The 25,619-nt window shown below is 35.3% G+C and overlaps 4 protein-coding genes and 1 long non-coding RNA gene across 7 annotated transcripts; 3 read left to right on the top strand and 2 right to left on the bottom strand.

The window, feature by feature from the left end:
• Window positions 1-263: 263 nt before the first annotated feature.
• On the bottom strand, window positions 264-1,678 carry LOC112534090 (stemmadenine O-acetyltransferase). The gene has a single exon (XM_025156631.2). The coding sequence runs from the start codon at window positions 1,640-1,642 to the stop codon at window positions 317-319; it is 1,326 nt and encodes a 441-aa protein (XP_025012399.2). The 5' UTR covers window positions 1,643-1,678; the 3' UTR covers window positions 264-316.
• An 11,521-nt stretch (window positions 1,679-13,199) lies between these two features.
• On the top strand, window positions 13,200-14,334 carry LOC125370673. The gene is made up of 2 exons (XR_007216714.1): window positions 13,200-13,243; window positions 13,551-14,334. It is a non-coding gene; the product is annotated as an uncharacterized LOC125370673 (long non-coding RNA).
• A 775-nt stretch (window positions 14,335-15,109) lies between these two features.
• LOC8278469 (GRAS family protein RAD1) lies at window positions 15,110-16,805 on the top strand. The gene has a single exon (XM_002514964.3). It carries the CDS (start codon window positions 15,126-15,128, stop codon window positions 16,674-16,676), a length of 1,551 nt encoding a protein of 516 aa, XP_002515010.3. The 5' UTR covers window positions 15,110-15,125; the 3' UTR covers window positions 16,677-16,805.
• Window positions 16,806-17,497: 692 nt separating this feature from the next.
• LOC8278470 (protein HHL1, chloroplastic) lies at window positions 17,498-20,270 on the top strand. 3 transcript variants are annotated; one of them, XM_002514965.4, is made up of 6 exons: window positions 17,501-17,871; window positions 18,404-18,541; window positions 19,221-19,307; window positions 19,459-19,506; window positions 19,772-19,911; window positions 20,054-20,270. In XM_002514965.4, the coding sequence occupies exons 1-6, from the start codon at window positions 17,596-17,598 to the stop codon at window positions 20,064-20,066; spliced, it is 702 nt and encodes a 233-aa protein (XP_002515011.1). In that variant the 5' UTR covers window positions 17,501-17,595; the 3' UTR covers window positions 20,067-20,270. The 3 variants fall into 3 exon arrangements, with proteins under 3 accessions (XP_015572261.1, XP_015572260.1, XP_002515011.1); XM_015716775.3 differs by lacking the exon at window positions 19,221-19,307 and having other exon boundaries at window positions 17,498-17,871; XM_015716774.3 differs by lacking the exon at window positions 20,054-20,270 and having other exon boundaries at window positions 17,499-17,871; window positions 19,772-19,915.
• Window positions 20,271-20,284: 14 nt separating this feature from the next.
• On the bottom strand, window positions 20,285-22,952 carry LOC8278471 (tryptamine 5-hydroxylase). The gene is made up of 2 exons (XM_002514966.4): window positions 21,800-22,952; window positions 20,285-21,076 (listed from the first exon to the last, which is right to left on the bottom strand). Exons 1-2 carry the CDS (start codon window positions 22,724-22,726, stop codon window positions 20,441-20,443), a joined length of 1,563 nt encoding a protein of 520 aa, XP_002515012.2. The 5' UTR covers window positions 22,727-22,952; the 3' UTR covers window positions 20,285-20,440.
• Window positions 22,953-25,619: the final 2,667 nt, after the last annotated feature.

Raw genomic sequence — 25,619 nt, 5'->3', positions numbered from 1 at the left:
TTATTACGTGTTATAATGGTTTGATGAAGAATGTGTTTAAAAGTACTTTTAGTCTCTTCAACTTATCACAAAATATGGTTATAGCTCTATTAAATATAATTATGGAATTAGGTATAGCATAAGAAAATAGAAATAAATTATTTCTAGAAATATTTTTTTCAATTATTCAGTTAAGGATTTAAAAAATATTTTTAGGAAGACAAATATAGGCAAACTAATATTTAGACATAGACATACATATAGATAGAATAAACAAGAACCACTTAATATGAAAAACAAATTGAGAATTAAACTGGAGGTTGGCTTTCCTTAGAAACTAGACATTGCAAAAGGGAACACTAGGATTGACAGCAGCAAATTGAAGAAGCTCTTGATTAGATTCAAACAGGGCCATGTTTTCTTCACCCAAAGTTAACCATGCTTCAATTCCATCACCATCTCTTGTATCCATCAAACAAACAACATTACTCAATGGTATACTATCAATACCAACCCATAATGGCCCTCCCCATCCAAAATCAGCATCGTACAGCTCTAGTTTGCACCAACTGGTGCATGTATAAAGGTCTATATCATTATTCATGGCCAGGTTTCCATACTCCTGAAAGAACCCAAAAGTTGCTAGTACTGCTCTTTCTCCTCGGAGTTTCTTCACATAATTTTCACGAAATCCTTCTATTTCTTTCCTGATTCTACCCACTAGCTCTTTCAATTCTGACTCGTCCGCTATCTTCGGATTGATGTGCAACAGGCAATTACCCGCGTAGCTTTCAGGTAGGGGCGGCAGGAACCTTGTACGCATGTTCACAGGCATAGACCAAACAGATGGTCTAGAGTACCCCAATTTTGATCTTGTTGCAGCCATTGCAGTTTTCCATAAAAGTCCTGAAACAGTCTCTACCCTTGTCGGGTTCCGCATGGTTGTGCTGGCGACTTTAGCCTTCAGAGCAGCAATCTTTGAGCCAGTGAACACAAATCTCTTTGTAATGCATTGTTTTTTCATCAGCTCAACTACGGAAGTTGGAATCGAGATGTCTACAGGTGGGAAAATAGATGCACCCATGAATAGAGGAGTCGCCGACTCAGTACTTGAGCTTGTAGCGGTTGCGACCCAGCACTTGATAAACGCCTTTAATGTGGTTGCATCGGAAATCTTGTGCGAGATACAAACGCCAACTGCCAAGCCACCACAATGAAAGAAAGTAGCTTGGACGAGTAATAAATTTCCTGTTGCTGCTTCAGTAGATGTTATAGCTGCAGGCAAGAATTGCCTGAGGACAACTGCGTCAGGACTCTTGAGAACATCTGAAAGAAGACAATTAATTCGAGCTTGGATAAAATCAGCTCCCTGATCATCACACTCTACAGAGGTACTGTCTTTGATTCTGCCCGCAAATGGGTAATAGTGAGTTAAGGTTTCAGATAATGATGTCTTTAGCTTCAGAGATCTTTCAGTGGAATTGGCATGGTGATCTAAGTTATCACCATCATTTGCAGGGTAAAAGAGAACTACTGGTATGTAATTGGTCGGAATGAGCTGGTCAAGAAGGGAGAGCTTATGAATTTTGAGTTCAGGAGGAGTAGGAGAAGATGGTTTGATAGTTTCTCTTTGTATGATCTTAACTTTGGCAGCCATAGCCATGTTAATCCTGTTATGTAATTGGATATGACAGGACACCAACAATGTTTGCTTAACTTTATATAGATTTCAAAAGGAAACGAAAAGTCCACAATTTATTCCTCCAATGGCACGTAAGAATATACACATGGGTACCTTCTGCCATTACTATGTTGAATGCCTACTATAATAATGGATGCATGTATCGCATTCCTTTAAAAACAATTTGAAAAAATTGGGATCTTGGCCGCTCAGAAAAACAAAATGGAACAAATCCTTCCGCTCATATTTTATATTTTCAATCAAGTAATCAATTAAAAGGAGAAAAGCATCTTTTTTATTTAATATTTTTTGGGCAAGGGACCTTTGATTAATATGGGGTAAAAGTTCTTACTATAATAAATAAATGTAATACCCTATAATAAATAAATAAATAAATATTAATAAATAATATTTTTTTTTCTTCCTTTTCTTCCCTTCCCCCTCTCCTTCTCCTTCCTTCCTCTTTCCCTTCCCTCCCCCATCGTCCCCCTTCCCCTCCCTCATCGACGCCGCTTCTCCTTTCTTTTTCCCTCCTGCTGCCGACGTCAAGTGAGGAAGAGAAGGAGCTGCTGCCGCCAAACTAGCTCCTACCGCTGTCCCATCGCCTGTTCGATGCCGAAAACAAGCTCCTCATTGTCGAAAACCCTCAAGCCAAGCATCTCACGTCGTTTTCCGTCACCGGCAGCCTCGGTGAAACCTCACCGAAGCAGCGCCTTTCCGACCTCGATCCGGTGGCTTTCGGCGAGTTTTCGGCGCTTTTGCATTTTCGGACTCCTCGCAACTCAAGCTTCGCATAGACGCTTCCGGATTCGAATTCCATCACCGTTGGCAGTACCAGTTTTTGGACCCCAGTGTTTTCTGGATGCGCAAAATTTTAGATTTTCGACTCGGTATAATTTTATATGAACCTTAAAATTTATTTTTATAATTTTAGAAAATATTGTTGCTATTAATTATTAATTATAAATAATTTAATTTAATTAGATTTAATTAATTGTGACTTAAATATAAATATTATAATTAGTTGCTATGATTAATTATTATGTTATTTTGTGGTACATGTGGTTGTGTTGAATTAGTTTAAATACCAGAAATACTTTGTATGGGTAGGTTGTCGAAATGAATAGTATGTCGGACTGTCTGTAAAATAATTGTGATTTGTGGTGTGTTGCGGAGTCAGGAAAAATAAGATAGTTTTGGTGGCTCGACTTCCGTTAATTAGTTGCAGAATATTTGAAGTGTTTTAGCAAGTTCTGAACTCGTTATACGGGGGTTAAACGTTCATATTTTAGAGGAAGTTCTGCCGAATTTTCGGTAGAATTTCCGAGTCTGAATTTATTTAGGTAGTCTAATCTAAGAGTCTAAGCCTAGGAAAAATTAAGAATATCTTATTAATTGATTAATAATTGTGTTGATTATTATTATTACTATTTTTGCTATCATATTTATTGTTATCTTATTATTATTATTATTATTATTATTATTATTATTATTATTATTATTATTATTATTACACATAAATTGCATATCTGCTACACCGAGACTATTAACTTTTAAATTCTTAATATGTTATATAAATTATATTTGCTTATGATTATACTATTTATAATTATTATTGATGTTATGATTGTGACATTGAGATGAGGCAACAGTAGAACATGCCACATTATGGGTAGCATCAAGACAGCGTGTGCACCGTTAATAATTAAAGACAGGTAGTAAAGGTTATTTTTGGATTTTGCCTAGTCGAGTATAACTCTTGGGGTTGTGAAAATTTGACTGCTGGAGGAAGGTCCTTGGTCGAGCCTTGCTCTCTGGGCACTGGCTTATTTGGAAATCAAGTGTCCAGGCTGGATTTAAGGACCCTGGTTGAGCTTTGCTCTATGGACGCTAGACCTATTGGAATAAGAGAGCCAAAAGGCTACTAGGATTGGGGTTAGGATTCTGCTGAAGTACTCGTCCTATAAGTATTTCAATTGTATTTTCTTTCTCAATCATGGCATGACACGTAATTTAATAGAATATGACATGTTATCCTGATTTAATAAATATTAAATTGAGGAGACTGTAATTGTTATAGGATTATATGATTTTAACTCACTCTCGAGGTTGACAATCTCAATTTTAATTTTTCAGGTGATAGTTAGGTTCTCCGCCATCCTGTGTTTGACAACCCGACTTTCTTCTCCATTGGCCCTACTGTAAATAATTTATAATTTAATATTTTTAATTATTTAAAATTCTAGACTCTCCATAATAGTATACCTGATATATTATGTTTGTTCCAGTCCGTAACAAATTGTGGAATGTTGTTAATGTCCAGTTAGAGACTTGTGAATGACATGTTGGATTGGTTTAATAGTATGTTCATTTATGCATATTTGAAATGTTGACTAGTCAGGCTTATTACCAGTCTTGATGGCCTTAAGCCTATCCATTCCCGAGTGTCGGTCACGGGCCCACAGATCGAGTCGTGATAAAGTTGGTATGAGAGCCTATGTAACACCCGAAATTTTTATATATTTAATAATGAGTTTTTATTTAAGTTAATTTTAGCTTCATTATTATTGGGTTTAATTTGAAATGATTTAATGAAAAATTTAATATTAATCAAATAAATGAGTTATTTTCTATACCCAATTAGTTTGAAATTTTAAGAAATTATTCAAGTAAATTATTTGAGAAATGATTATATTTTGGTTATTCAAAATTTTTCCAAATGCATATTTATATAAGTAAAATTATATATTGAAAAATTTTGGAAGAAATTATAAAGGATGTTTTTATAAAAGAATTTTGGAAAAATTGGTATTATAATTGATTAGTAGTATTAAATTTTAAGTTGGAAATTGATTATTTAATTTAATTGTGTGTTAGGACTAAATTGGAAATTTATTTTGGAATAAGGATTGAAAGTATAATGTTATTTTTATGGGGTTTTAATGGAAATTTGTGAGCTTGGTATTTTTGTAAATAAATATGTCGGTCAGGGCTATTTTTGTAATTGTGTGTTTTCAATAATTCGGATTTGGCCCAAATTAATTAGTTAAGGGCTTAATTGAAAGGCTAAAGGAAAGTTTAGGGGTTAAATTGGAATTTTGCTGGATGAAATTGTAAGTAATTAAGAAAGTTGAGGGACCAAATTGTAATAAGGAAAAGTTTAGGGGTCAAATGTCGATATAGAAGAAAGGAAGAGGAGAGAATTGTCGGGGAGAGAGTGAGGCGCGTCGGAAGAGAGAGAAATGGGGACGTTGCAGGCGTCGGTGGTGGCCGGGGCGCGGAGTGGCCAGCAGCGGCTCCAGCCGGCGGGAAGCAGAAAGCGGCGCAGATTCCAGGCGTGTTTCCGGCGTTGTTAGCGGCCGAGTTGGGTGGCGATCGGCTCCTCTCGGCAAGGGCTCTCTTCTGGCAGCAGTGGCGACGCCTGGGTGGCCGGAGTTGCAAGATCCGGCAAAGTGAAACTTAGAGTGGCAGCCACGCTTTTGGGCTTTTCCGGCGAGCTCCGGCGGAGGATGGATGATCGGAGGACGTATCCCGACTCTCCTCATCTCAAGCTTCGCATTGGCACCGGTTTTGTGGCAATCGGGCTTCGTTTGCAAATCGATGGCCGAGATCATCCGCAAATCTCTCTGGATGATCGGGTGTCAGATCGGAAAATCGGAAGCGGGGATCGTCATCAGCGCGTCGTTGTGAGTCCGATGGTGTGTTCGGATCGTCGATCGGACTCCGGCGGCCGGAGGCGAGTCGACCGAGCGATCGAGCGTCTCGGTAATTATCTTTGGCCCGTTAATTTTGGAATTCTTGGTTTAATTGTGTCTATTGGATTATATTGAGTATTTGATGATATTGTGAGTCAAAAATAATTATCTGTCAGTCGCTTACCTTGTGTTTTGTACTGTGTGGCGGAGTCGGGAAATAGTGAAGTTTGGGGACCCGACTCCCGTTGTTTAAATTGTTGGATATTTGGAGTGTTTTTCTGGCAGGTCCTGGACCTGTTTTTACGGGGGGTAATGTTCGTGTTGTAGGGGAGATTCTGCCGAATTTTCGGTAGTTCCTGAGTCGAGATTCTTAGACAGTCAGTCCTAGGAGTTTAGACCCAGGGTCTATTGTAATTGTTCCATCGTTTTGATAAATTATTTTTCGTGACTAGATGATCTGTTTGTTCGGCTCGCTCCAATCGAGGCACCGGAGCAGAGCTAGGAGGTCGCCCAATTCTGTGAGTTAAAGTCATTTAATCATTGCGCTATTGCTAAGTTTGATTTTAATATGCTATTTTGAAAGTTCATGCTTAATATGGTTATTAGTATCACAACGTAAATAATTTCACTGAATTATTCATTATTAAAGGTAATATAAGTATTATTATAGTAATGTTATGATAATACCAAATATAATCAGTTTTCCACATGAGTTGCCTGATGTCTTACTCTTAATTGTTAATTGTTATTTTGATATGGTTGAATGATTTCATTATACAATGATATTTATTATATGTGATGATTTCGATTTGGGGATGTGGCTTTCGTAGAACATGCCACCTGATGGGTTACATCGGACGCGACGGTAATGATCATGGACATGTAATAAGATTTTTATGGGTTTGCCCTGGTCGAGCATGGCTCTCTGGGCTGATTTGAGTAAATTGCCGGAGGTAAGGTCCCTGGTCGAGCATTGCTCTCGGGGCGCCGGCTTATTTGGATACTTAACCAGACTGGAAATAAGGTCCCTGGTCGAGCATTGCTCTCAGGGCGCCAGTCTTATTGGATTAAGAGAGCCAAAATGGCTGTTAGAATTTGGGGTTAGGGTTCTACTTAGCCACTCGTCCCGTAAAAGTAAAAATATATTTTTTTATTTATTCATTTATTTATTTATTATGGTATGATTATAATATGGATTGTATTTATGTGCATGGTTGATATATTGATTCGAATGATTAATATTTTCTGTGAAGAAAGTAATATGGTATGATTATAGTATGATTGGTATTTATGTGCATGGTTTGATATACTGATTTGAATAATCTATGTTTTCTGAGAAGAATGCAATAGTCCTCAGATTATTTGATTTTAACTCACTCTCGAGACTGACAGTCTCATTTTTATTATTTTTCAGATTCGTGACTGTTAGTCCTCTCGCGACTCTTATTCAGTAACCCGACTTCTTCATCATCAGGTGACGTATTTGATTTGGTATGTAAATTGGTAAATCTTAGATTCTCCGTAGTAGTAATTAGTAGATGTATCAGTTGTAAATTTTATAAGTTTCGGGTCTCGCCTAATTTTTCTGGCAGACCGAAGTATTTATGTAGAATGTAGCTATTAAGATAATTTGTGGTTTTAATAATATAAATTTGAGATGAGATTTGTTTAAGTCAGTGAGTATCAGGCTTACTACGGGTTTCGGTGGCCGTACGCCTACTCATTCCCTAGTGTCGGTCACGGGCCCACGGGTGGGGTCGTGACAACCTAGGTTTAGATTTCTTTCGACCTACGTTAGCTTTTTTAATTACTGCGGAGTTAGGGTCGAGCCTTTCCTTGCGTGTTTCGTTGATTTTAATATTTACTATACGTTAGAGAGTCTGTTGGGTTTGATATCTTATTGTTTAATTTCAAGCCTTGCTATGCCGAGGACTCTAGCGACTGCAACGGTAGCAGCGGCCCAAGAGGCCCAAGATGAGGTTTCCGCTTAGTAAGCCCCACTAGCCCCAGCCTGTGATATCAAGAGGCGAGGTAGGCTTCGAGCGGCGGCCTAACCAGATCAGGGTGAGGCTCAAGAGGCACACGATGCTGGTGGAGTCCAAGTGGAAGCATTTGTAGTCGGTATGACTAGGATGCAGATAACTTTAGAGCAGTTGTTGGCTTTTCAACAGCAGCAGGCTGCCCAGGGTTTAGGGAACCGCGGTAGTGGGTTCGATATCAGGAATTCGGACGAGGTTTCCATGTTTGAGTATACTAAGCTGAGACCCATAGAGTTTGAGGGGGCATTTGGGGACCCTTTGGACTTCCTAGACGAGGTTGAGAAAAGTGCATTAGATTTGCATTATTCTGATAAGAAGGCCATCGAGATGGCCAATTTTTCTTTGAAGGGGATAGCATCTCAGTGGTTGAGAGACTATATCCGCCCCTTTTTAGATGGGTTATCATGGAGGCAGTTTAGAGACAGGCTCAAGGAGTACAAAGAGAGATTTGAGAGGCTAGTTAAGGGAGACCTGTTAGTGGCAGAGTACATTAGGCAGTTTGTGCAGCTGAGCAAGTATGCGTCCTATGTTGCGGGATCGAGGAGCAGAAGAACAACAAAGTATATTTCAAGACTTGGTCCAGAGTTTGTCTCATTAGTTTAGTATAAGAGGAGCAACTTCCTAGAGGTGACTGACATAGCCAGGAAGATGGAGATAACCCTGCAAAGATTTGGCCAGGGGACTGATGATGGTAGGAAAAAGAAGATCATGATTGAGGGTCAGTCCAGTGTGCAGCCAGCTGTGTCGTATTATGGCAGTGGAGGCTACTCCGGAGGTTTCGATCAGCAGGCCGGTAGAGAAGCTATCGTATTCACAAGAAGGGTAGACATAACTGGAAGGATAACATAGGATTCAGGCTAAGGCAGGGCTTCAGTGGCAGTGGACAGAGTTCTAGCTACAACAGCTCTAGTTCTAGAGCCAACACCTGTCAGATGCGTGGCAAGTCACATCAAGGACCGTGCCTAGCTTCCAACGGAGCCTGTTTCAGGTGTGGCGAGCTTTTCCTCAGGGCTCGTCTGCTAATACGACCGACCAGTTTTTCCTTCAGCTCCAGGATATTCTTAGGGTGGATCTCAGTTTGTCGGCCAGCAGGGCCGTGGTTTTGGAGGTAGGCCTATGAAGGTAGATCTGGGAGCAGAGTTCAGAGTCAGGCTCTCAGCAGGCAGGCCGTGGGCAGGCGAGAATGTTCACCCTCACTCATGATGATGCACGAGCCTCTAATGAGAAAAAGAAGCTGCAGATGAAACATAATCAAACTCAGATTCCATATATGGCTTAACTTACAGAATAAAACTAAAAGAGAAATAGAGAAAGAATGATACTTCAATGCTTAACCTTAATGTTGCCTGCTGATAATAGTTAACTACGGCTTCTCTTGGGGCTTGTTTACTTCAGGCTCATCAACATGTCGGACCACAACCGGGCAAGAACCCCCCATTCTGTCTGAAGCTCGTCTTCAAAATAGACAATATTGATTTTCCCACTCCTCATTAAAGCTAAGCTGATCTACTCATTACTTCTAAGTAAGTATCGGTGGTCCTCTCATTCTAAGCTTTTTCGGCTATTGGTTTGCGATCATGATGATCGGTACCTATAGTGTTGCTTCTTTTATGGCCAAATCTTGATTTTTTTCCTTCTCTCGGTCGTCGAGCCTGATCGACTCGATTATTTTCCCTACCCTTGGCTTCAATCCCTTATATAAGAATAAGACAAGACTATTTATCGATCGGAGTCAGATAATAGGGTGTCAAAAAAGTGTTAAGAGTTAGTATTGAATGCAAATAAGAAGAACAACAAAAGATCGATTAAAGTAGGAGTAAGGTTTATGAGTGAGAAAGAAAGGGCAACTAAGGGGTTTTGGTGATTTGGTTGAGTCATATGCCCCTATACCATATAGCTTTCAACTATAGAGAATTGGAAATGATTTACAATTTGGTAGTTGAGTTCTTCCAATAAAATAAGTGTTGTGGATGATAAGACAAGCAATAGCGGCTCCATTCTTGTTGTTCTTATTCCATACCATAAAAAGACACCTTTGATTCATTGACATTGGCACTGGCGAATTTTATGGAGCTGGTAGAGCTGAAGCTGTAAACTTTGATGCTGTTGAAATCATAGTTCTCGCTAGCTAAGGTCGTTTACTGAGTTGCCTACCCAGTAAATGACCTTTCGAGCTAACTGTAGGTCCTATTGCAATGTGGTAAGGCTACTCCCTTTCTCATTGACTAAGGCAAGAAGTGACTCTTCCCAATGTTTCACTTTCTTAAGAGAAAAGGCTTTATTTAGAGGCGTACTCTCTTCCTAGTGATCTATAAACCGAGATGGATTTGAGGGATTGAGAAACTGGAAAAAGAAAGGAAGGGCGATGCTTGTACTCTCAAATAGTTGTCTGGTAGATCGACTGAAAGATATAAAGCTCATTTTGTCGTAAATGGATTCACCTATTAACTAGACGGGCATACATTATCGATTATTTCGAGACTTTTGCTCCTATATTGATCTAAGCTTAGAACGGGGGTAGCTTACGAGCGAAGAACATCATAAGCATAGGCTCATAAGAGGGACCCGATCCTTTAATATTAAAGCAATGAAACACACCATGGGAGCTGTATGGAAAGTGGGTTCCCGGATGAAGGTTAGGGCTGCCACCCCTTATAGTAGAGGGATGGTTTCAAGTAGGCATGGCATAGATAAAGAAAGAAGGTTGGATCACAAGACAAGAATAGGAAGAATTTCTTGTATGATCTTATTTTTTTATTATATGTTTATTGCCGGACTGGGTACCAGTGTGTTACTTGGTTAGCATTTCTATAGAAAATGGCATGATGAGAGTTTGCGTGCCTCGGTAGGAAAGAGATCACCAGAGCATAGCACAAGATTGCCTTTTCTTGCTGCCATTGGGTCCGTTTTTTCAGCTTGATCATCGGAGCGATGAGACCTTGAAAGCTTCTTTTCTAAGGACTCATTGATCTATCTGAAAGTGGGTGGGCCTATGCTTCCTTTCCCTTGCTCTCCGTGAAATCCTCTAAGTCCTCGGCAACAAATGGATCCTCAGCCTTTCCAGTGAATTGATACACCAAGCGGCTCATCGAGCCTGACAGGTGGTGGTATCACACCCTTCCCAAAATCCCTTACGGGAATCGAACCCGTGTCTTCGACATGAAAAGACGATGTCCTAACCACTGGACGAAAAGGTCATTTTGCTTTCTCCGTAGCACTTGACCATCATCCACTGTCATACCTACTCTTCTCGCCTTCTACTTGATTTGCCGATAGTTACTGATATGTTTCAGGTAGGGTAATTAAACCACAGGTACAAATACTAGTACAAGGGAGAAGAACGAAGTAGTTCGACTTAATGGTGGAGGAATTAGATGTACGGGCATTCTTCAATCCCCCTAATGCCTTTACTTTATTTATGATATTGGATAATTTTTTTATCTTGGTCCGGTAGCTCCATAAAGGGCTAGTGGGCAAAAGTATACTGGCTCTCATGAAAATGATGGAGTTATGGAATCCTATTCTAAAAGGAAGTATATATTTTCATTTATCTAAAAATCTGCCATAAGTGCTATGAGGTATTTTTTTTAATTCTGTATAGAGCAATTTTTTCTTTCCTTAATTATAAAAGAAAAATAGCTAATTAGACTAAAATATCCTTCTACCAATATTGTAAAATTTATTATATTTATTCTAATATAAAGATAAAATAAAAAAATTAATATTGCATTTGATATATAAAAATAATAATTATGAATATGAAGCTATTTCTTTTTCAAATAAAAAAAAATCTAATTATTTATTACTTTTATATATCTAATGTAACACAAATCTTTTCTTCCATATTTTATTTTTGTGCTAGAATAAGTGCAATAAATTTTGTAATATTTTTAAAATGTAATTTGAATTTTTTTTTATAATTAAACCTATTAAATAACGGTTAGTATGAAATGAAAAAAATATCAATACCAATTACCAGTTGATCTAGCGCAATGAGGTGCTAGATCCCTTAAACATCGTCTAAAATTGGAATCCTGACATTATGATTAGAGCATGTTGGATTGGGAGGGTAACCTTAATAACCTCTGCAGTATTTAAATTAGATTAATAGGCTCGTGGGCTGATTAGTAAAGGGGAGAAAAAAAAATCAATTAAAACTTTATATTATAATTATTAATTATTCTTTTCTCTTTGCTTCCCAATAATTATTAATGTTTGTGTAGAACTTATTAGTATTGTCTCATCGTTCCGAAATTAGCTAAAACAGGTAAGAAAACGTCTAAAAGAATAAGAAGATTTCCAAATACATATACCAATTCTTGTTCCCACCATGAGGAGAGAGAATTTGTGGAATACATAGCACTATTATATCATCACGTGTTTTCTTTTTTTTTTTTTTAATTTTTAAATCATAAATGGTGACGCGGTTTTTAATTAAAAAATAATAATATTATAATATAAAAACAAAAAAATGAGGCACGAGAAAAGTAATATTTCTCTTCTTCTAAAAAAAAACATTTTTTGTAAAATCGCGTCCTAGATTTTTGATTATTTAAAATATGAAATTATATAGGCCCGAGTCGGACATCCAATTGCTTATTGTTTTTAAATTAAAGTAAAAAGAGTAATATGTTGGCTATTGAAGGCTATAATGGAAGATCTGCTTATATTGTGTTTAGTTAAAATTTATATACAAATTTAAAATTTATGTATTTTGAATGAAATAAAATTAGTTACAGGTAAATTAAATTTGAATAAAATAAATAAATTTTTAAATAAATTCTACATTACTTTTTTTCTTATGTTAATGCTTAAATAAAATGAACTTTTTTAATAGATTTTAATTAAAAATAAATACCGTGAGTGAAATTTACTCCTCCAAACATCAGCATAAACTCCCTTTAAAAAGTCCATCTGAATATTTGATCAATCTTGAATCATCTACCAATCACCACTAATAAACCAAACCACCCATTTGGGCATTACCTCAAAGAACCCATGAATCCACAGTACCTTCAAGCAATCCATTACTCATTGATAGTGTTGCTACAAAGGACATTCATGGGATATATTCTGTATCACTATTTTCATTTTCATTTTTTTGATATGATTTCAAATTTTAGTCTTGACATGATAATGTCCTTTTGCTTCATTAGGTTAGAATTGAAAAAGAATAGTGATTGTAGCAGGACATAATTATGATTTCTACTATGAGAATAGCCCAAATGATTGTAGCATATTTTATTATAATTAATTGTAAAGCATGGTGTTATAGTAGTCTCTTTTGTTGAATTTTTTATATCTGTCAGCATAATGTGGATGCAATTTTAGTCAAAATTGAGGTTCTAAAAGAAGTAGATTTAAAAACAAATTATGGGTAAAATCTATAAATGGCACTGCAATCATGCTTAATATATCAATTCAGTATTATAATCATAAATCAAAATTAATAATACTTCTCCTTTATTAATAAATTAGACGATGGTGTATGCATATTTTTCAACCATTTTATATATTTTTCGGTTATTTTTTATTGATGTGACAGTCAAATTTCAAATTAAATAATATTGTCATATTGTTTAAAGTATCAATTTAACAATATGACATGTTATATGGTGAGAAATCCGACTACTACATCAACATAAAATAGTTGAAAACTATCGCCCGATTCATTAACGGAGAGGAAATATACTATTGAGTTTGAATTATAAGTTTCCGTACCAAAAAGATACATGAGACATAGTTGTGGTATCATTTGTGCATTTTTACCCACAAATTATAAGGTGTGTGCTTTGTATGATAAATGATGATTAGAAGCTTCGTGTGTGAAGACGAGAATCCATTCTAAGGTAAAATGTTTCAAAAGTTTTAGGTCTTCTATTTCAAGGAGAACAATTCAGAGCATATGTTCTCACAGTGCATAGTTGAATTTAATTATTCACTACTGAGTTGGAAAGATCACTTCATATTTATAATTTTTTACCATTTTCGACTGCAAGAGTAACTGGATTGAGACAAAAAGAGTTGTGTAGCTAATTATTTGTAGTTTATCTACTTCAATTAAATTTTCAAAGCTGCAAACTGATTTCCAGGTGGAATCACTCTGGCATAATAACAATGAAAGTTTAGTTTCTCACTGTTCCTTCAATTTTGTAGTGGCTTTCTTTCCCTTCTATTTCGTGGAATTCCTTGCTGGCTTTTGCCGGTTACCGGAACAAGTGTGTGTTACTTGGGGCAAGCTCAGGTCCAAATACAACAAATTATGTGGCAAGAAAGGCTGTAGAGGCAGGCCAGCCATTGGAACCTCTTAAAGGTTGAGGCCCAAGTCCTGATGTACTCTTTCTTCGTTGAAAGCAATCCTACAGGTTCTGAAGTTAAGCTGGCAAAGTCATACTTCTATGACAAGGCTATCTATATGTGCAAGCCGGCATGGAAACTCTTCCTACCTGAGAATGAATACAAGCTCGATCCCCCAGCTGCCAACCCTCTCCTCCCTGGAAGGCAGACACCTCTGAAATATATGCCCTGAACGCTAACAGTTGCAGTTGCAGCGGAAAATGACTTCATGAGAGACAAGGCTATTGTTTACTCAGAGGAATTGCGGAGAAAGAGTTAACTTATTGGTGTAGGAGCAATCCTCTTCTTCAGTTTCGATGTTGGGGAGGATCAGCTCATCAGAATTCTCGTATATATAAGCCTGAGGAATAGAGCTTCTAGTGAATTTTCCATGAGTTGTTATTATTTAGGTGAGGGGTTCATTTTCTTGTTTCCTTTTCTTTTTCTTTTTATTCTTGTAAAGGATATAGTGTTTGAGATTAGATTACGTTTTCCTTGAATTTTGAGATGGATGCTTTCCCTCCTCAAATATACGAGGAACATTCTTTATCCTTGTTTAGATGAATTACATTTTACGAATACAAATAATGCAAATTAAATGCCATTTTCGTTGCAGACAGTTTGATCATTTCAAAGTTCTCAAAATTGATTTCAGCAACCTTTTATGTGAGTGTACTTTTATGTTTATGAGAATGCATGTGTTAGCTTGCTGGTGCCTTGCTTGTGTCTAAGCAATCATGCTGGCATCAAGGTTGTTTAATATACTAATGCATTGTTTATGAGATAGTGTATCCTGCATAGCAATTTTCCCAAGAACAATGCATATGCATTTAATAAACATTACCTTGATTAAATTAATACTGCAGAAAGAATCTGAATCTGCCGGCTAAACATGTTGGTTTATTACCCGAGTAAAAAGGAAGCCATATCTATGTCCCTTTCATTGCCTACTTGGACAGGGACATGGGAAACTAAGTCTAGGTAGATGCAAACCACAATTTAGACCCTTGTGCATTTTCAAGGATACAAACATTATTAGAAAGCAAAAGACTGGAGAAAAAACAAGAGAGAATAGTGTAAATGCAAATAGGACAGTCATGTATAGATAAAATTTCTTAGCTGGATAGGATTGAAAGCCAAAAGGAGACACTTTATCGAACTCCTTAACTTAAAGGAATTCCATGTCTACGTCGACGAAGAATTGCTTCGATTGCTCTATGCCTGCTAGAAGCAAGACAACATTCCAATCTCAATTCTTTTTACCTGAGTACTTTTCACAGTAAGGAAATTAAATATTAGACTTTGTATTCTTCACCCTTTAACAAGGGAACTTCAAATCTATAAATATTTGTTTGCACAGGAAATGCGTTGTTCGGGATTCTGTAATTGCATAATATGTTTGATTTAGTAGAGGAAGAAATAATGCCTTCTGCTCTCTACATGCAATCTGAATCATTCAGAGATTATACAAGATATGAGACTACTGGTCTTGATCTCAATATCGGCTATTCGATCCCACATATTCCCGTATCGAAGAATAGCCGTCCTACTTGTTTTGATTTAGATGAAACAAGAAGCCATAAGAGGGTAAAACCGGGTGGCGTTGAATCCATTGGAAATGGTATTGGATGTTATGCTGTTAGCAGCAATGGTGGGAGCATCAATGCTAATTGCTTGAATAGCTTGCCAAGACTCCACTTCAGGGATTATATACGGGCTTACACAGAAAGGTACTTAGCGATCGAAGCTATGGAAGAAGCAGCTGCAGGCTTGATGATCAGCAAGAAAAATGAAATCAAGGAAGAAGACATTGATGGGATGAAACTAGTGCAGCAACTCATTGCCTGTGCTGAAGCTGTGGCTTGCCGCGACAAAACACATGCTTCTGCATTACTATCTGAGTTGAGAGCTAATGCCCTTGTCTTTGGAACATCATTTCAAAGAGTTGCTTCCTGCTTTGTCCAAGGGTTGTCTGATCGGCTTACGCTACTTCAACCGCTCGGGGCTGTGGGAGTTTTAGGTCCTGCAGGAAAAACAATCAGTTTTACAGCAGAGAAGGATGAGGCCTTGCGTCTTGTCTATGAAATTTGCCCGCAGATACAATTCGGTTACTTTGTAGCGAATGCAACCATTCTGGAAGCCTTTGAGGGAGAGAGTTCTATTCATGTTGTGGATTTGGGGATGACTCTTGGCTTGCCCCACGGTGAACAATGGCGCAACCTATTACACTGCCTAGCCAACCGCCCTGATAAAAAGCCTAGATGCCTCCGAATAACTGGTGTAGGAAACTCCACTGAGCGGCTTCAGGCACTAGGAGATGAACTAGATTGCTATGCAAGAAGCTTGGGGTTGAACTTTGAATTTTTGTGGGTGGAAAGCAGCCTTGAAAAACTGAAAAGTACAGATTTCAAACTCCTTGATGGTGAAGTCGTAATCATCAATAGCATTCTTCAGTTGCATTGTGCAGTGAAAGAAAGCCGAGGAGCATTAAACACAGTTCTACAGATACTACATGAGCTATCACCAAAGCTTCTGATTCTAGTAGAGCAAGATTCAGGCCATAACGGACCATTCTTTCTGGGAAGAGTTATGGAGGCACTGCATTACTATTCAGCTATTTTTGACTCGCTAGACACAATGCTGCCAAAGTATGACACAAAGCGAGTGAAGATAGAGCAATTCTTTTATGGAGAAGAAATCAAGAACATTGTCAGTTGTGAAGGACCAGCAAGAGTGGAACGACATGAAAGGGTCGATCAATGGCGCAGGAGGATGAGCAGAGCTGGCTTTCAGCCTGCACAAATAAAAATGGCAATGCAGGCAAAGCAGTGGCTAGGAAAGGCTAAGGTTTGTGAGGGTTATACAGTTACAGAAGATAAAGGGTGCTTGATTCTTGGATGGAAATCAAAGCCAATAATTGCAGCTTCCTGCTGGAAATGCTGCTAACATTGTTCCATGCAGAATTAACACTCTTTTCTGATACTATATCAGCAGTGTCTGCCTGGATTTGGAATAATAATAATAATAATAACAACAATAATCATTGGAATGTCTTAAACCTTTTCGTGTTCAAATAAGAGAGAAACCTTTGGAGCGTTCATATGTGCATAAACCCATTTCTTTGATCTCTTTGTTTCCTTAAAAGAATTAGAAAAATAGAATTCTGAAAATTGGTTTATTCTTTTGTAAATCTACTCAAACATTTGCAGACCATTGACACTAGGCTTGATACTGACATTAGTGAAAAAGACTGCATCTTAAATTCCGAAATGAGGCTATTCGGAGCAGTCACCATCTCTCACAAATTCTGACGTTAACCACGAAAATCCTTTCTCTAACAATTTTTTTAAAAATAATAATTTAGCATGGATGGAATTTAAATTTAACGAATTCTGTGCCACTGAACTAACAAAGCATATTAATTTTTCTTAGATCATAAAATTTGATTGAATGAATAATGTGTTCATTCACATAATCCAACTCAGAAAAATCAAATTTCATTTACATGAATCAAATTCTGAAAAGGTTTTTTTCCTTTTTTTCCAGTTTTATTATGATAGCAGAAAACGCACTGCTTAAGCCAACAAATTGTTGAGGCTATAATAAATGGATGGCGTGGATCATAATAAGGCCACCAGTCCTCGGTGGGACCAGAAGTTTGATAAATTAGAGGCCCATACCATCTGCCACGTGTATGGTCGGTATTCTCTTTAACTTCCATGAATGTGTAACTGGGTTATTGGTTAGGTTTGGTGGATAAGATTCCATTATTCCATTTCTTGACACTTGTTTCTTCTTCAACATTAACAAAAACAAGAGCAGAAAGACTAACTTTATTGAAAAACGCTTGATATTGAACTAAAAAATGGAAGTGGGTCTGTCCCTAAATGCCCTAGTTAGGCTTCCTTTATCAAATTCATCAAGAATACATCATGAAGATGGAGTTGCTAAGCATACACTTTTCTCTACTAGAACAGTAACATTACAGAAATCTTTGAAGAAGCAAACTTTATTGGTTGTTAAAGCTAAAGGAAAGAGGGGAATGCAGTCACGTCAGTTTCAAAGACCGCCTGCTCCATCTTTACCCAAGATTGAAGACGATGGCAACCCCAAATTTCTTATCTTTATACGCATGGCTAATGTTTGTTTTACTCTCTCTTTCTTTATTATCTTCTTTTGGTTTTGCATATTCACTTCACAAGTTTGAGTTTTTTTTTTTTTTTTTGAAATTTTGGGGAAAATGAGAATGGTTATTACTGATTATAATTTTTGGATTAATGTTTTTATCGATATTGCTTGTGGCTTTCTTGGTTCTTAAATCTTTCCTGACATTTTATATGGTAATTGGCTAATTGCTAGTTGAATTTTATATGATTTTGTTCATGTCACTTTGAATTGTAGCAATTGTAAGCTTTCCAAACATGAATAAAATAAAAAGAATTCACTTGAATTCAATTCCTGCTCTTTTGGACTTTCCAGACACGCTCATTAGTATGTATTCCAGCTTATTAGTCATTTAGGGTATTGCAGTGAGTTCTGTTGATACTATCGTTTTAATTTGGTTAGTGGACTAGTTAGTTCTTCAGCAATCTGCTTGCTGTCTTCCTCTTTGTTTGGTTGCAAATTTGTAGTTTCTTCTACCATCATGTTATTGACTGTTTTTTATTTGCCAGGTTTATCTTTGGTACCCACTCAGTCTTGTAACTGGTGGTACTACTGCCAAAATCATGGTTGCTGCAAAAGATAATTTTCTGGGAAAGTATATTTACAAAAATACACTTGATAGAAATCTTGCAGCAGTTATTTACAGAGTAAGTACTTCTTGGAATTAAATATGATATGAGTATGAATTGTGATTTAGCTTGTGTAAGAAAGAACCTATTTTCTAGCTTTATGAGAAATTTTCCCTTTTCAATTCACTCACTGTTTCTTTCTTCAACTATGACTTGTGATTGCCAGGGGTTGTGTTCTCCTCTTTGATTCTCTGTACTTTGTAAGAAAATACTATATTTGGGATTTTTTCAACATTCTCTGTTTACTCTTTATGCCTCATTGAACAAGCTGCTTGTAGATATGTGATGAGAGCTAAGACTGATTCTCTATACACTCAAAATACAAGATCTTTAAGTTTAAACGTACTGCAGAACAACCTATACCTCCTAAACTGGATTCAAATCATCTTCTTGTTCACTCAAAAGACATAGGCACACACAGAAAGAACCACACCGTGCTTGTGATATCATTCATGTCATTGGTGGTTAGCCTTGGGCCTGTCCTGCCATTTTATGTGTTTCTTTCCGGAAATAGATAACTACCTCAAATTCTCATTTGGAGAGTAAAGAAAAAGAAGAAGCTAATTTGAATTAGAATTTATTTTCGCTTTGATTGTTAGCTTCAATATGTTTCTAGTGGTGCCTGCCATATAGTCATAATGATAGTTTGGATAATGGTTCCTATTTATTATTGACTGCTGGTGTGTAATTTAAATAGGATGAGAAGGAGATACAGAAGACAGCATTTAAACAATTTCGTGTGCTGCGATCAGCAACTGAATTCAGATATGGTTACAAACTTGTTGTATGTTTCTCATAGCCAGTCTGTTACATTCTATGAAGTTCGAATTGCAATCTGTTTTCCTCTGTTCTTAACATTTGATCTAATATATGCGCAAAATACAAAAGAAAGATATTTCGATTTCATTGCCTGATTTTTTTTTTTAAATGTGAAGGAAAATGGAAATGTGAGGGCTGCCCTTTCTACCACAGATGTTATTGAGGTGAGAATTTTATGCTATATTACTTTTTTTTTTTTTTGGTAAAGTATATTGCCTTATGCAGTTCCGGCTTACGGAACTTGAAAAGAGTCTCAGTGACTCCAAGATTCTAGTTGTCCTAGGATTTTTTAGGCCAATCCCATTAGTCTATTACACATGTGCAGCCTCTGGATTTTCTTCCCAATTCAAATCATAAGTTGTTAGGATTCATTGATCTTTTTGATGTATGGATCTTTCTATATAATATGCATGTGTATCCAATCTACAGCTTCCAACACCAGACCAACTGAAAACAGTAGTAGATAAAGTGAAAGACTTCTTTGGGGATGCAAAGGAATCTTTTGGAAAGCTTACCGCACTAGATTCAACAACAGATGAACCAGAGGAAGTTTCTAAAGAAAAGGCCAAGTAAGTTGCTGCTGTGATAAAATCAACTGTTTCTGTAATGGATTGTACTACTTCTGCATTCATTCCCCAGTTTTTTAGTTCCTTTTTTTTTCTTGTTGAACATGGAATAAAGCAAACATTGGAAATTTTCTCCATTTGTCAGAGTTAAAGGCTGAAGGTGAAGAGATTTTATGCTTGAAAATGGCAGAGGAGGCTGCTTCTGTGAAACTGAAGCTTCATACAGTACGTTCAAACAGAATGCGAGGCAGTATAGGACAATTTTACTTCATGGTTTGATTCATAGGTTTCTCTTCATTTTAACTGAATCGATATAACGTTTTCATTTACATCTATATGCAAAATAGCTCGTTCTACACGTATATGAAATTTGTCATGGTATCGAATTTGCTTGGATCAAGAAATTTTATTATGCTTTACCATACATATGATGAAACATTACAATTACAAGAAACTTACTATAGTAATTAGCAAGAGATTACAAACCCCACACTTATCATCCTTTTCCCTGGAAGGTTTCATAGCCTTCTGACTAAAAATCATGACCCCTGAACTGAAAGTCCTTATTGGCTGTTGGTACTAGAACCAGTGCAGTTTTCTTCCTTGTGGCAAGCCCAAAAACCTCACTGAGGTCAACATCATCAGCTTCAACTCCATGAGGTAATGCCCAGTCGAAATGATATAGAAGTCGAGCAAGTGTAATTTCTATCGTTGCTAATCCAAAACTATAACCTGGGCAACCTCGCCTTCCTCCCCCAAATGGTAGAAACCTGAAGTCTTGATCCTTAAAATCAATGTCGTCTTCCATAAACCTCTCAGGATCATAATCCAGAGGATTCTCCCATGATTTTGGATCCCTTCCAATAGCATAGGTGTTTATTAAAACCCGAGTTTTAGCAGGTATTTCATAGCCGTCAAGAGCACATTTCTCCATAGATTCACGAGGAACCAGTAGAGGAACTGGTGGGTGCAATCGCATAGTCTCCTTTATTACAGCTTTCATGTAATGCAGGTGTTGCAGATCGCTCTCATCAACCTTACCATTCCCGGATGCAATCATCCGGACCTCTTCTTGTGCTTTCTTCATCACTCTTGGGTGCCTGGCCAGCTCTGTGAATACCCATTCTAGTGTTGCTGATGATGTATCAGTTCCAGCTACAAACATGTCCTGTTTTCAAGTTGAAAAGAATTAGCTTCAGGAGATATGGTCCCAACTCCAGCAAGGTTTCTGAGTAATAAGTTAATGAGAAACTCACCAGTAAGAAAAGGTATACAAAGGAAAGGACAAACTTACTTACGGGCTTGATGGCCGTCAGTTTGGAACATAATGTAAAGAGGATAATACGTACTAGAATCTAATATACCTGTTTTTACTTCCTTTCCTTTTCATCAGAGGTACAGACATATCCTCACGCCAAAAAAACCATAATTTATATGCTGGGTAGCTGTCAACCATAACCATTGATTTATACGTATGTTGCACATTCTATTAGTCCGAAAAGATAAGATCAGCAACTAGAGATAAAGATAACCACATTTGTCAAACCCTAAAACTGCAATGTTTATTAAATTTAAATTCAAGCACCAGTAAGCACAATCTGCAACTGAGTGGACCTCTGCCTTTCTGTGTGCGGAAAGAAATGGTTCTATGTGCACAATATATGAAAGTTGACTATTTGGTAACACAAGAACCCAAGATATAATACAATAAGTACTAACAGCATTAAAGAAGCAGTTGCATCAGCCCACCAATCCGGTGGTTCATGCACACATCAGCAAGTAGACAAAACTTAACATTCATATATAATCAAGACTTCTGCAATTATTTTTCTTTTTGCTTAAGTTGAGAAATTCATTAAAATTTAATTAACTGCATTTGATCACTACTTACCAGAACTAATGCTTTGAGATTATCATCAGTAATGGGCACTTCCAGATCCTCTCGTTTTTGAACTCTAAGCAAAACATCCACAAAATCTTCCTTCTCATTGTAATCATCATCATCATCAGCGTTTTCCGTTCCATTCTTCTTCTTCTTCTTCTTTAAGTGTTCTTCAATTATTTCATCACAAACCTCTTTTAAGTCCTTCAAGTTCTTTAACAATCTCTTCCTGTACCCACTCATTGAGTTAACCCATTCCCACTTTGGAAAAAAATCGCCTAAGCAAAACCCTGCAAACAAAGCCTGCGTCTCCATCAAAACACTCGCCAGATTCTTCCCTTTCCCGTCCTTCTCCGCCATGAACCTCCTCCCAAACGCCACTTTACACAGTACGTCATTAGCTAAACAAAACAGCATCTGACTCATATCAACTTCCTTACCAGAACTAGTTAAAACAGCGTCTAACAACCGATCTACCTCTTCTTTTCGAACGAGTCGAAATGAGTGGACCCTTTTGGCGCTGAGTAACTCAGTAACACAGATCTTTCTTGCTTGCCTCCAGTATGCACCATAAGAGGAGAAGGTGACATCAGAGCAGCCAAAAGAGAGGTACTGAGCAGAGATGAGTTGTGGGCGGTTGGCGAAGGCATGATCGTGTGTTCTGAGGACAAGTTTAGCTAGGTGAGCTGAGTGGATGACAATGGTAGGGACCTGTCCAAGTCTTAGATAAATTAAAGGGCCAAGACTGTTGGAAAGATCGGCGAAGGTGTGGTGTGGCATGTCTGTGAGGAGGTGGAGGTGGCCGATTACTGGAAGAGCCGGGGGGGATGGCGGGGTTGCTGGCTTTGGTCGTGCAGCATTCCATGCATAGTAGATGAAGATGGTGAATAGGAATAGCACAAGAGAGATGAGGACTTGAGGGGTTAGAGCTTCCATTATATTCTATTTGGTAAGATTATGAATGTAATGGATATGGAGAGTTCTTAGATTACACCATTGGGAGAAGTGAGAACTTGAGATTGCTATTAGATGATGAAATGCTATTATATAAAAGAAAAAAAGAGAAACGTACAGATATAATAGAGAGAATTGTCGACATCAAAATGCAGTAGCAGTACTAATCTGCATGCCTCCCAATGCCATGTGTTTTGGGTTGGATCTCCTGTTTTATACAGCTTTTCTCTTTGGGAGATGGATACATGTTTAAAATTATCTAAGTTTTCTATATAAAAAAAAAAAAAATTAATCAGAATAAAATAAAACGTTTTGTTTAATTGTTATTTTCTAAAATGACAATACAAAATAATATTTTATATTTAAAATAATAATTAAATTTAAAAATGCTGAAAAATAAATTTTTATATTTTTTTATATAATAAATTACTTGTTTTTAAATAAATATAAAATTATTTTATTTTATTTATTCTAAACTAGTCGTTTACTCCGTTATTACTATTTTGATTATAAAATTAAATTTATTTATTAAATCTTATGTATATAAATTTATAATATTTCTTAAAAAATAGCAAATTAACTATTTTTAAATATTTCTATTTTTTAAAAACTTTATTAGTGCGATAATATAAAAAGATTTAAAATATTTGATTCTAATATTATATAAATTAATGCTATTAATATATTTGATATTACTATTTTTTAAACTTAGAAATTATTGTGATAATAAAATATTAATTCATTAGTGAAATAATATTTTATAATATTATTTTTATAATTAAAATTATTATATAATTTTAATTTATTAGTTAATTTAATATTAAAATATAATTAATATATTTTTTAGAATAATTATTATCTAATTAGAAAATTAATTTATTATTAATATATTATTTCTTAGAATTATAAGAAATATTTAATTAGGAATGTAACTTATTAATCAATAAATTAATATAAAAATTTATAAAATTACACATAAATTTAAATTTCATATGTCAAAAATAGTATATATATTAAAATAAAAATTATATAAATCTTAAAAATTAATTTATACGCAGATATAGATTTATCTTTCAAACTTAAAATATTATTTAAATAAAATATTATTTAAATTTTATGTGTCAAAACAGTATATATATATATATATATATATATCAAATAAAAATTATATAAGTCTTAGAAATTAATCTATATATAGATATAGATTTATTTTTCAAATTTAAAATATTATTTATAAAATAGTATAATTAAATATATTTTATAAATTTTCTATAACAAAAATTCTTCATTTTTTGAAAAATTGAAAATAAAAAGTTTCTCCTTAATTAGATATTCCCTTAAGTTTTATAAAGAAAAAGAAAAAAGGAAAATTCGATGAATATGCAGCGGCAGGGTGAAAATGAGAGGTTGGAGTTGTAATGGGCCTATATTTCTTCCTTTTCGACAGATAATGGGCCCCCATGCACACATATTGACTGGACCGCTCCTACTCTATCATGTGTAACACATGTATAAGCCCTTTTTTCTTATAGCAATAACACATGAGTAATATATATATAACTGTGAGATGGGAGAACAAATAAATTTATTAAAATAATATCATTAATTTTTTAATTAATTAATTATGTCATTTATATTTTATTAAAAATTAAAGTATTAATAATATATTAAATATAAGTCTAATTCTATAGTGGTTAAATCTAATTCTCATAAAATTTTAACATTGGGCTGACTAGCTCTATTAGGATTTCAAAGTCGATATAGAATTTTTAGATAATGGTAAACAACACAAGCTCAATAACAATTAGACTATGCATGCATAATCATATGAAAGTAATATAATTAATTTCTATTTTAATACTTTTAATTTACTTTTGTTAGCATATGATATTAATATAAAATTACATAATTCTTGCAAAGTCACGAGTAAATTTAATGCCATAATATAATATTTAAATCATAAACAAAGTCACAAGTTTTATTTACAAATTTCAGATACGGCATTAAGTATAAATTTTTTATTTTAAAATAAAATTATTGCAATTTTTTTATTTTCATGAATATATGTATTTGTCAATGAAAAGAATTTTGAATAATAAAAATAACAAATGCTTTGTTAAGCTTTATAAATGATTTTAAATATAATTATCTGAAAATTTATGACTAAGTTATCATGAATCCAAAATTTATTTATTTATAATAAAATTATTTATAATTTTCTTAAATTCTATAAATTTGATATACAGTATTTTTCATATAGTTCAGAAAAGTAATTTTAATATAGATAAAAGGAGTGATTTTAATTTATCCTTTACAATTTAAAAATACTTTTAAGGTAAATTAAGTTTTTATATTATTTTAATAATTTATTTTATCGATTTAAAGGAAATTATAATATATTATTAAAAAATAAAATATCAATTTTATGTATTTCATATTATGATAGAGAGTTATTGTAATTTACTCTTAGTTTTAGCAATTGTTTTGCCATTATTTTCTACGCATCATTCAATTTAGCCGTTAAGTGATTGAAGATGAATAGAGTTTTAAGCTGTTTATTTTCAGGTTTGATCGATTAAAATAATTTCAATGGCGAATTATCCTTTAAATAGCTTTTTGTGGGATGACTTATTCTGTTTCAAAGCCCATAATATTATAGCACTGGACTAATATCTTAGGCTAAACAATCCATGATATGTTCTTTTGACATTTAACTTCGATTTAATTTAATAAATATTTAAATTTAAATTTTTTTAAATTTAAATACATTTAATATTCAATTAAATCTTATATATATCTAAATTTTATTATTCTAATAATATTTAAATATTTTTATATAATACATATATTTATATTAAATGAAAATAAATTTAAA

The sequence above is a fragment of the Ricinus communis genome, chromosome 7, assembly GCF_019578655.1.
Source record: "Ricinus communis isolate WT05 ecotype wild-type chromosome 7, ASM1957865v1, whole genome shotgun sequence".
NCBI classification, from domain to species: domain Eukaryota; kingdom Viridiplantae; phylum Streptophyta; class Magnoliopsida; order Malpighiales; family Euphorbiaceae; genus Ricinus; species Ricinus communis.
Note: the sequence above shows the minus strand (reverse complement) of the source record. Positions and strands in the feature narration are given on the sequence as shown.

What these genes read in the sequence shown, in the direction of transcription:
- LOC8278469 (XM_002514964.3), top strand. Translation starts at nt 15,126, where the DNA reads ATGTTTGATTTAGTAGAGGAAGAAATAATGCCTTCTGCTCTCTACATG.
- LOC112534090 (XM_025156631.2), bottom strand. Translation starts at nt 1,642, where the DNA reads ATGGCTATGGCTGCCAAAGTTAAGATCATACAAAGAGAAACTATCAAA.
- LOC8278470 (XM_002514965.4), top strand. Translation starts at nt 17,596, where the DNA reads ATGGAAGTGGGTCTGTCCCTAAATGCCCTAGTTAGGCTTCCTTTATCA. An exon ending in TCTTTATACGCATGGCTAAT is followed by an intron (nt 17,872 to 18,403) that starts GTTTGTTTTACT and finishes TTTATTTGCCAG; the next exon opens with GTTTATCTTTGGTACCCACT. An exon ending in TTGCAGCAGTTATTTACAGA is followed by an intron (nt 18,542 to 19,220) that starts GTAAGTACTTCT and finishes TAATTTAAATAG; the next exon opens with GATGAGAAGGAGATACAGAA.
- LOC8278471 (XM_002514966.4), bottom strand. Translation starts at nt 22,726, where the DNA reads ATGGAAGCTCTAACCCCTCAAGTCCTCATCTCTCTTGTGCTATTCCTA. An exon ending in ATCTCAAAGCATTAGTTCTG is followed by an intron (nt 21,077 to 21,799) that starts GTAAGTAGTGAT and finishes ACTTGAAAACAG; the next exon opens with GACATGTTTGTAGCTGGAAC.